General features: G+C 38.6%; 1 protein-coding gene across 1 annotated transcript in view; it reads right to left on the reverse strand.

Annotated features, from left to right (window-relative positions):
- TNNI3K (TNNI3 interacting kinase) overlaps positions 1–11,990 on the reverse strand; it is a 297,506-nt gene that overhangs the window by 51,513 nt on the left and 234,003 nt on the right. The window contains exons 24-25 of the mRNA XM_060304278.1: positions 6,976–7,035; positions 3,633–3,802 (exon numbers count right to left, since the gene is read on the reverse strand). Of these exons, the coding sequence (XP_060160261.1) occupies positions 3,633–3,802; positions 6,976–7,035 (230 nt within the window). The remainder of the gene's footprint in view (positions 1–3,632; positions 3,803–6,975; positions 7,036–11,990) is intronic.

Genomic DNA, 11,990 nt, shown 5'->3' on the forward strand with positions numbered 1-11,990 from the left:
AACCCTGCTGGATCCTTGGATTCTTTGACTTTAAGAACCTATTGATCTCTGGTCTTATTTGCTCTTTCCTATACACATGCTGAAAAGGCAGGCTTGGGAGGAGTAATTGAATTCTTTCCCTGACCAACTTCCAGAAGACATTGGAAGAAGTCCAGCAAATACAAGTATTGGCAAAATATGTCAAACTTCTGAAAAGTGACACCTCCTGTGCCAGAGAAATTCAGAAAGCATAGGAGAGTCCTGCGTGAGGACTCCAATTCTGCTTCAATAAACTTAATAAAGTTACTTACCCTTTCTGAGCCTCAGTTTCCTTATCTATAAAAATTGGAATACCTAACTTCTAAGGTTTACTTAAATGAGTATTCAAAGTGTCTAAAATAGTGCCTGGCATGCAGTAGAAATGCAATAGTGATAGCTATTTAAAAGGAAAGAATAGAGAAAATAATTAAAGCTTATTGACTGATTATGCTCCAAAACAATAATAATTACAAATTATTGAGCCAATTTATCCAATTTTTTTATCCTCAGAACAAATATTTGTTACATATTGACTTCATTCCAATTACACTGCTAGCTACTAGGGTTACAGATATGAATAAAACAGACATGGTGCATCTTACAACTTAGCTAAATGCTTTACTTATTTCTGGAGTTGATTTCAAGCAGTCCAAAGATTGACCTTACTAGAGGAGTGATACAACTACAAACTGACCTTCAATGCACCCTCACAACAAATACTCAGGGTGTGCTAGGCTGTTAAGAGAAATTTGTACCAAGTAGACAGACAAGTACTTATCAGGGTTCCATAACTGTCCCGAAGGGCCAGGGAGGTATAAAAAACCATGTGAGAATATCAAAGGGAGCATCTCAAAACACCTGATGATTTTTTCCCACCCTGTTTGGTCAGTTTTAGGAGTAGTGGTGTACCTTCTTCCGGGTTCTTGAAGGCCAGAGCAGCTGTGTTCCCTCCACCCCCAGCTCATCCAGTTGGGTGTGCTGCTGTGCCTCCCATCTGGGTAGCTGTCTATGTATTATAAGTTGTGTGACTTACCTACATTATGGGAACTTGCACCCTTTGCTTGGGTCCGTTGGCATTTTTCACTCAGTCACTCTTGTGACAATACTGCCTCTCCCAGTAACAATCCTAAGAGCTAGTATTACTATCTGTATATTACATATAAGATGTAGGTAACTTGCCCAAGGTCACTGAGCTCTTAAGTGGTAAAGCCAAGACTGAACCTCAGATCTGACTCCACAGCTCATCCTCTTAATCTCTGCCTCAAGTGGACAAAGCTTGGGTGACTATGCTTTGGAAATACCAAAATCTGTCTCTTCAGATAATTAATTTTAAAACCACAAGTAAAGAAGAAGAAGAGCAGATGGAATTGAAGATGATGTTGTGACTGAACCTAATCTAATCTTGGCCTATGAGCCCCTTATGAAATTATGTGAGAGACTGGAGTCCAATAAAGAATTGTGTTCAGTTTGCCTTGTTATCAATCAAGCCTGCTGATACTTAACTTCATGACATTCCATAGATTAAAGTTCATGATTCAGGTTCTCATCTCTTCATAGCTGCAGCTGCAACTCTTTTGTCAGACCAGGAATATAATAACTATGGCTAAAAAGGCAACAGTAGCAATTTGTAGATGGTATAGGATCCTTGCTAAATCCAGATAATCTTTCCTCACCTTCAGGATAAAAATGTTGACCCTGATGACAGAATGTGTGAATGTGTATATGTGCATGTGTGTGTATAAGTGCGCATGTGTAATGGCTCATGTACAAATGCTCTGGAGCACATGTGGAAGGACAGAGATTTTAAGCCAGTCTTTTCTGACTTTCCAGGAGTTGCAGTATGCACTTTGTAGGGTATCCATGGAGCTCACAGTGCCTGCCTTTATTGTTCTCCATCCAGATCAGGCCATTGGCGACCAGGGTTACATACATGAAATATGACCCCACCTTCACTCCAACCACATTTGTTTAGACCAGAGGTGGCCATATAATCCAAAGGGACCAATCATATTTTCTCGCATGGCAGACTGTACTTATTCCTACTTCGTTATGCTTTTTGTATTTATGTCCTTTGCCATATGACTCTGTAGGACCTCCCACTAGAGGCTGAGTATATTTTCTTTCCCTATCGATGTTGGACTCAGCTATGCGACTTGCTCAAGGAATGTTGTAGGTTGCAGGAGACTGTGTATTGGGGATTGGGGCGTGTAAATGGCACAGTTTGCTATGGAAGAAAGCTGAACTCTTTTTTCCTCTTTTTCTGACTTGCCCCTTTGCTTAAACTTTTTTTTGTGGCTTTTGTTTTTCTTTGAGGTAAAGTTCACATCATATAAAATCAATCGTTTTAAAGTGAAAAATTCAGTGGCATTTAGTATACTCACAATGTTTTGTAACCACCACCTCTATCTAATTCCAAAATATTTTCATCCCCCCAAAATAAAATCCCATATCCATTAAGCAGTTACTCCCAATTTCCTCCTCCCCAACCCAGACCCTGGGGCCACCAATCTACTTTTTTGTTTTTATGGGTTTACCTATTGCTATTGACGGAATTGTGTCCCCCCTCCCTCCAAATTCATATGTTGGGGCCCTAACCCCGTATGTGACTGTATTGGAAATAGGGCCTTTAAGGTTGTGATTAAGGTTAAATGAGGTCAGAAGAATGAAGCCCTTGATCGGACAGAATTCGTGCCCTTATCAAAAGATAAAAGGACTCCAGAGCTCTCTCTGCCATGTGAGGGTACAGTGAGAAGGTGGCCATCTGTAAACCAGGAAAATTTGAAAGTCCCACTAGAACCCAGCCATGCTGGCACCTTGATGTCAGATTCCAGCCTCCATGGTGAGAAACTTCTGTTGTTTAAACCATCCAATCTATGGTATTTTGTTATAGCTACCCAAACTGACTAGTACACCTATTCTGGATATTCATATAAATAGGATCATACAATATGTGAATTTTGTCTCTGGCTTCCTTCATTTAGCATGTTTTCAGGGTTCAACCATGCTGTAGCATGCATCAGTACGTCATTCCTCTTACGGCTGAATAATATTCTATTGTATGGATACCACATTTTTTATCTATTCATCTGTTGATGGATTTTTTTTTCCCACCTTTTGGCTATTGTGAATAGTGCTGCTATAAACATTTGAGTACAGGTATTTGTTGAGTATCTATTTTCAATTCTTTTGGAAATATACCTAGGGGTGGAATTGCTGGGTCATAAGGTAATTCTCAGAACACTGAACTTTTGGTGCTCAGACCTTCAGAGTTGCTTCTTGATTCCCACACAAGAAATTCTTCCTTAAATTCCATAAGAAACTCCCAGAATACTTTCAATAAATTCCTTTTGTTGCTGTAGCTAGACAGTTCTTGCTGTAGTTAGACAATTCTTGCTTAAGCAAGAGTTAACCCGAAGCTTAGAGAACCTAGACTAACAGTCAACAAAATTTCTAATTTTTGGTCAAAATATTAGAGGAAAAATAGGTTCAAAACTCCCCTTTCAAAGTTTGTCACAGGGGTGGTAAGTTCCCTGTTGATACTAAGCAAATCAGGTGATTATCTTGATGAAATTCTGGAATCTGACTTGACTGTGTAACTGTCAACTACCACTTACCTTTGGGACCAGGCAGCATAGGACCTTGCATTTAGAGCATATTCCAATTCAAAACGACTCCGTAAAGCTGCCACGTGGCTCCGGCCAGGCCCTCCGCGGCTCAGCAGACAATCAGAAGAAGAGGAAGGTGAGAGAGACCCACTGCTATTACTTGATGCAGGCGACATCAGCTGAGTGAAGGAGGGGCAATTTCAATCAATTAATAAATCCAACAGGCTTAACATCATAGTATAGAATGTAGATTTATTTTAACTTTCCATTCGAGGATTTCTCATATTTTAATTTCTATTCATCTCAGCTTGCTTTTCCTTTCAGCCTCTGATGGCAACACCTGGCTAGCTTTTTTTGACCCAGTTCTGTGATAAGAGCTGGCCCATAAAACTTATGCTTGTCTTTAACAAAACACAGTAGGCTCAAATCAGATTCATAAAATAGAACATTATTATTTAATGGTTAAAAGATTCTCTACATTTTTCACTATGGTGATGAGGTTCATGGCAGAGTTCCTTTAAATTGGAGCTTACAATTATTCCCTTTACATAAAATGAATTTACACACTTTCCCAAAAATACATCCATTTTATAAAATGAAGGCTGCTTTAATGTCCAGCAAGCATGAGGACTAAATAGAGTTGTTGTAAGAGAATTTTAAAAAATATTTACAAATAGTTAAGTATAGTTAGAAAACAGAAGAGTGTGAGGGAAGAAAATGAGAAAGAGAAGAGGAAAAAATAAGAAAGTAGTTTTCTTGAACTTTTGACACCCTTGTTACTTATGCACTCTACGTAACACGACTGAGAATATTAGTGCTTTGACATTATAATTTCATAAGACATGTAGAGAGCAGACTTTGGTTTAAAAAAAATAATATATATAAATTCTAAACTCTTCACAGTAGCCAAGACATTTCTAAGTAAAGCTCCGAGAATCATGTGATGTCAGTATTGAAATGAACCTTCAAACTCTTCAATGATTTAATCTCTTCTATGCATCCTTTTCAAGTCAGCTATGCAATCTGATGGGGAACCTCCAGTGATGGGGAACTCACTGTCTCCAGATCCATTCATTTATGTTAGGACAGCTCCGACCAATTGAAAGTTCTTCCTCACAATTAACCAGTTCTATTATTGAACTTCATTTCCATCTGTTGGCCCACAGAGAACTAGGCCATTCCCTTTCCTATATGACAGTTCTTCAGATGTTTAAAAACAGCTGTTGACTCATCCTAGATTTGTCTTCTCTGGGATAAGCATCCCTGGTTCCTCTAATTGGCTCTCACATACAGGATTTTCAATCCATTCACCACTCTGATCTCTATTCCCTAAAATTTGTGTTCCAGTTTTAATTATCCCTTTAAAAGGACATAACTGGGAACTATTTTGTTTGGCCATCTCAGGAGAGAGAGGAATGATCACATTCTTTATTCAGATGCAAGATAGATACTTCATATTCTAACTCACCAAAAGCTTATTATCCACTAACCTTCATGATGCTCCTAAACCATATCTCCAACATTTGATTCTTTTACTATTGTTTCTTTGACTCTGGTGTATGATGATATATTTATTCCTATTAAATTATTTCTTAGACATGTCCTACTACTTTTCCTGCTTTCAAATATTTGTTGTCTCTCTCAACTTTACTATATCTACAAATGTGATGAGCAGAGCCTTCCTCACCTTGATCTTAACCACTGACTAAAAAGTTGAAGGGTAGAGAGGATAGAGCCTTATGGAGCTACACAAGTTAAGATCCTTAAAGATGATTCTAGTTCATTAATTAGTGCAATGCAGTTCAGCAAATTCTCTTTGCATATAGCCCATAGTTATTCGTCTTTTCCACTAGGGGAGATTGTGCTAAGAGGCTTGGTCAATATAACAAGACTAGCTAGCTTAGCAGATCCTACCATTGTCCCTGTTTCTGGAATTCTCTCTCTGATCTAACTGGATATATCCCAGGCTTGGCACAGCCTTGCTCTGTCAAACACAAAGGTTCAGAGTGAGAAGCTACTTGGAACTCAAGCCTGAAAAGCATCTCTCAACATCCCAAGCCTCTGGCAGATGCTCTTGTTAGTAGGGGCTGCTGTAGTCCCACCAAATATACTTCTACTTCTCTCTACCTCATTTGTTTCAGGACTGAAGAGAAGGGAAAGGAAGTTTTATGTTTAAAGAGTAAAGCTTCCTCTTTGTAAGTTCCAGTAAAGATTCATGAGACAGAGCCACTCACTTCAGGCAGTAATCGCAGACCTGGAACACTTCTCCAAAAGATTAGGTTCCAGGGAATTCCCTGGTGGTGCAGTGGTTAAGACTCCGTGCTCCCAATGCAGGGGGCCCAGGTTCGATCCCTGGCCAGGGAACTAGATCCCACATGCATGCCACAACCAAGAGTTTGCATGCCACAACTAAAGAGCCCACGAGCTGCAACTAAGTATCCCGCCTGCCAGAAATAAGACCCAGCACCACCAAATAAATAAATATTTAAAAAAAAAAAAAAGATTAGGTTCCAGTCACTCTTTGTTAAGATTTTAAGGAAAGAAAACTTTCCTTGGATGGTTCCACTTTGGGATTTAGTTGTGCAATCTCAGGTTGATGCTGTTTTTCCCCATTTTTGCCCCTCCATACACTCGTTTATACGTGAGCCTGTATGTGTGATGTCCATCCCTCTCTCCTGTAGCACTCAGTTGCATTTGGGAATATGTTATTATTTTTGAATTAACGCTCATGTTTCAGTTCCCTTGCCTATTTTCAAATGCTATCTCCTGAACAGGTGTATAGAAAATTAAGGCAATTATAGAGAAAATTAAAGCAAACAGCTCCTTGATATTAAGGAAAGAAAATTCCATTAGTCTCATTACCAACACACATCACTTTATGTAAAATATGTGTGGTATAAAAGCAATGCCTCCCAATTAATTTATGTGCTAATTTTAGTAATAATTTTTCTGGTTCTTATTGAACATAAATGGACAATGGCTTAATGTTTTAGCTTACATTTCATTGTTTGTAAGAAATTTTGTATAGAAGGTAATGATTTACATAATTACTTTCTAACACATTTGTTATTTTTAAATTTTTACATATCAATTTTTTAAGCTATGCATACCCATGTCTATTTGCTTGCCTGATTATTTGTTGGAAGGGCCCCAATTCACTCTGAATTTGCCTTTGCCCTACAGATGCAGTCAATTCTCCTCCACCCTAAGAACTTAATTGACAGGGTGAAAATATGAATGGCGTTATGGACACACACTTTCTTTCCACAAGCACCACCTTAACTACATTCCCCAACGTCATTAGATATTCAAGCCTTTGTAATGGACATATTTCAGAAGCCAAAGTTCTTACCTCAGTGTTGCAGAGACACTCTTCTAACTTGGTAACAACTTCAGAAAATTCAGGTCTTCCCTGTAAATAAAGAAAAGACTTCTTTTCCCCAAAGAATAAAAGGGATGCATCTGTCTTTGGATTTTAAAATTGGATATTTGAATGTGCAAAGAATGAGATTAACAATAAAATAGATTTTTATTTAAAATACACTTGTATTGAAGTGTTAATTGAATGTTCACTTGCTGTTCATGGAGGGATGTTGAGTCTCCCTCTGATAAGAGTTTTAAGTCAGAATTTGCAACTACATTCAGATAATGAAATAGTGGAAAAGCTTTAATTAGCTTTGTGCGCTTTAACGCGGCAGGTTTGCCTTTTCAAAATCAAAGAATAAAAGTGAATACTAAAAACTATTAACTATCTCAGTGCCCTATAATACACTGTTCAATGTGTCTGTAGGGAAAGAACTGCTACAGTTGATTTTATAATTAGCTTTATTTTTGAAAATACCGTCTCAGATTCAAAACTAAGATCAATAGCAACCTCACGACTATGCCCTACTTTAGGGGTTAAGATGAGCTTTTAATCTTCAAAAACTGTCATTAAAGATATTGTCCACTATGAACCTTCGTGTCAGATGAGTTTGGTCAAATAAACATTTCTTGTATTCTGATTGTATTCCAAGCTTTGTTCTAGTTGCTAGAGATATATAAATAATTATGGATCTAAGGAAAAAATTCTCGGGATTTTAGAAAAAGTTGGTTTCTTTTGAAGAAATTATATGCCTTCTTTTTTCAGGTCCTAAGGACATGTTACATAACCTATCATTTCTCCCTTTATGAAACTTTCACTGCCAGGAGGTGGATAGCCCAATTTAACATTCAGGTACAGTAACCAACTAATTTAGATTCTTAGTAGAACAATTTCTCCCTTAATATCTAGCCCTCCCCTGAGGACACTGCTTCCCCCAGAGCTCTCTCAAGAGGAAGCTGTTTTCTCTCACATATTCCTGTACTTCTAGGTGGGTGGGGATGGTACTGGGGGTAAGCAGGGGGCGGGGGGGGGGTCTGTGTCTTTCTCACTGACATTGTAACTTCCAAATGGTTTCTCCTGGAAGAGCCACCAGTTTGTCAAGCTTTTCCCCAGAGTCCCTCTCCTTTCTCTGAAGGTTTTGCATCTGGCTCACTGTCATGCTCTCTAGCACTACTCTCAGTGCTTTTATTATCCATGCAGATAATCATTAAGGTGGCCTGGCCTCTGGGGCCCTTTATCTCCTCTTCTGCAATGCTCTTATCCTCCACCTTCCCTTGGTCACTTAGCTCCCCGGTCATTCATACCCTAGGCCCTGTTACCAGCGATGCCTGCAACTCCTCCGTGCTCTGCATCCTCACAGTTTCCGTCAGATGGCCCTGGGGCTCTACCTCCTCTCTACCCAGCTCACTTTGTCCGGAGCTCTGACTCCAACAACTTTGACTGCATAAACCATCTTACCACTTAAGAAGATGCTGCTTTGCATTGTGAAGATTTTCAAATGTACCCTGAAGTAAAGGAAAATAGTGCAATAAACCCCTGTGTGTGTGTGTGTGTGTGTGTGTGTGTGTGTGTATATCACTCAGCCTTAAAAACCATGTTTTTGCTACTATTGTTCTATCTTTTTGTCTATCATCCGATGTCTCCCCTAATTTTTGTTCCTGTTACCATCTTTTCACCATCATCCAGTCACCTTATTTCCTCCATGATTTAGCTTAGATTACCCTGGCAATCATATTCACTCCATCCCACATAGCCTCAACTCCCTTGCCCTATCATGAATTTTGTACACAGTTGGAAAAATCCTAGTCTTGATTAAATCCATCCTGATGGCTCTTATTTCAAAATTATGACCCTCTAACCTGAAGTGGACCCTCAGTACTGTTTAGAGAGTCTATTTTGTATTCCTAGCTCACTCTCTCTCACTCTCTAAATGGCTGTTTTGCACCTTCTCCTCTTTCCTCAGACCTCTAGTTCCCGCTAATACTTCAACCACCCACCTATATCTAAACTCACATCATCTGCCTTCACTCCCTTTTCTACAGATGAACTTTGCCTGATTCTATCCGAGGGCAATTCCTTCACTGTGTACTAGATCTTATCCTTGCTAATCTACTCAAGGACATCGCTCTGACAATAATTCTCCCTTCTATTTTTTGCATCATCAGCGTTCCCTTTCTATTGTTTTATCCCATCAACCTACAGACATATAAATTCTTTCATCTTAAAAACATATAAACAAAAACAAAATAAAACTCTTGACTCTACTTCTTCCTCAAGCTACTACTCCATTTCTCTGTTCACCAGAATTGCTCTAAAGAGTTGCCTAAATTTGCGGACTCTTATTCTCCTTCCATCTGTCCTCCATCCCAATCAGGTTTTCTCCTATAACACTCTGCTGAAACTGCTCTTGTCAAGGATACAGATTTACCTCCTCATTGCTAAATCCATCTTACTTGGCACAGCATTAAATGCAAATAATCATTCTTTTGTCCCTGAAACATTCTTCAACTGGACTTGAGGTCACTATTTTCTCATTATTTTAATTCACTATTACTTGCTATTTCTCAGTCTTCTCTTTAGATTTCACTTCTCCTCTTTATCTTTAAATTTTAAATTGCACCAGGCCTCAGTCTTTGGGTCTCTTCTCTATTTAATTTGTTGAGGATTTAATTCAGTCTCATGGCTTTAAAAAACAACTTCCAAATATCTATATCTAGCTTAGTACTCTTTCTTGAACTCTTAACTCACATATGCAACTTCTTGCATTTATAGTCTTCTCTGCTTCAGTAAATGGCAACTCTATCCTTTCTGCTTCCAAACACCACAGGATAATATCTGAATTCTCTCTTTGTCATACTCTTGCTTCTAATTCACCAGCAAATCATAATCATTCTGCCTTCAAAATGTATCTAGAATCTGAATGAACAAACTGCATTTATATTGGATCAACCCTCCCCCAGATAACAACTGTAAACTCTGGATAAAATGTAAAAGACTGTGACCTGAAAGAAACAGAGAGTGAACAGGAGCAGGTAGATTTTGGAGGGGAGTCACAGAAGAAATGAAGGGCATAGGATAAGGTTCTTATCTTTTTTTTTTTTTTTTACAACATTTTCCCTAAGAGTAGGCCCCATCTGCCTCTTAGAGAGCAATTAGAATTCTGATGGCGGTAAGCCTGCAGTTTTGCCTGCTTGAAGAACCCGAGGATAGAATTCAGGGCATCTAGGGTAGAGTGAATTAGCTATGGCTTTGTAACAAATTATCACAAGTGGTTTAAATCAAAACCCATTTATTATCTCCGTGGGTCAGAGTCTAGTACAGGTTAACTGGGTCCCTTGCTCAGGGCCTCACCAGATTAAAATCATGGTGTTAGTTCACTCTGTGATTCTCATCTGAGGCTCAGGGGCCTCTTCCAAGCTCACTGGTACTGGAAGAATTCATTTCCTTCAGGTCCCTGTTTTCTTGCCAACTGTTGTTCAGGGATAACGCTCAGCTTCTAGAGGATGCCCATAGTTCCTTGCCACATGGCTCCTATAAGCAGTTCACAACATAGCCATTTGCTTTCTTTCTGGCCAGCAAGGGCATGTTTCTCTAAACTTTTTCCCCTGTGACCAACTGGAGAAATATTCTTTGCTTTTAAAGGGCTCATCTGATTAGGTCATACCTACACAAAATAATCTTTGTCTTGCCATATGAGGAAACATAATTATGGGAGTAATATCTCATCATATTCATAGGTTTTGTCCAAACTCAAACGTAGGTGGTATTCCTGGAAAAAAGTGGAAGGAATCTTGGGAGCCATCCTAGAATCCTGCTTATCACATGTAAGCACTAGAAAATGAGGGGAAATCCTAGAAGAAAGGGGTCTGGGAGAGGGAGCCCCAGAATATGCATATAAACTCTACCTAATTCTCTGGCTGACCTCTGAACCACATATGCATAGGGCAGACTCTAAGCAGCCCAGGTACGCTAAAAGAAGTGAACTGAGATTAGATCTTTTGCTCAATGCAGGACATTGTTCTTACTATTTTTTCAGTCTGAATTATCTAACTCTTATTCCTGCCTGTGGAAACCCTCTGTCCTCTTCAAGCCCAACTCATAAGACACATCCTTTATAAAGTATCCAAGGATTTCGCAAAATAATTTTTCACTATTATTTAGATTTATTTCATTCTTTCTTGTGTTACAACTAGCTATTTACATGTCTATATCACTAGCTGGAACATGATTTGAGGGTAAGCAAAGGCCTGTTTACTCCTGTATACCTAGCATGTTCCACTGCACAGGATAGCTTAGTTGAGCTCAAATTTGTTACATTAAATTGCATCATGATAATAAAAAATTACACAGAATCTGACTACCTCTCATCCTTGTCTGAACCATCATCTTTTGCTTGTATTATGATAGTTTCCTTCTAATTACTTTTGCTGCTACTATTCTTTGCCTATTAAAAGTATGTTCCCAACATGGTAGCAAATCCACAGCTACCATCAGACTCAATACTGAAAGATTTTCCTTTAAGATTAGGAATAAGACAAGGATGCCCACTCTCATTCAATATAGTATTAGAAGTCCTAGTCATAGCAATTAGGCAAGAAAAAAGAAACAAAAGGCATCCAACTTAGAAAGGAAGAAATAAAACTCACTGTATGTGGATGAGTTGATATAGAAAACCCTAAAGACTCCACCAAAAAACTGTTAGAACTAATAAAAAGATTCAGTAAAGTTGCAGGGATACAAAATCAATATACAAAGATCTTGTTGTATTTCTGTACACTATTAACAAGCTATCAGAAAGAGAAATGAAGAAAACAATCTCATTTACAATTGCATCAAAAAGAATGAAATACCTAGGAGTAAATTTAACCAAGGAGGTGAAAGACCTGTACACTGAAAGCTACAAAATATTGAGGAAAGAAATGGAAGAAGACACAAATAAATGGAAAGGTGTCCCATGCTCATGGATTGGAAGAATTAATAATGTTGAAACTACCCAAGGCAAT

Source organism: Globicephala melas, chromosome 1, assembly GCF_963455315.2.
Source record: "Globicephala melas chromosome 1, mGloMel1.2, whole genome shotgun sequence".
Taxonomy (NCBI): Eukaryota; Metazoa; Chordata; class Mammalia; order Artiodactyla; family Delphinidae; genus Globicephala; species Globicephala melas.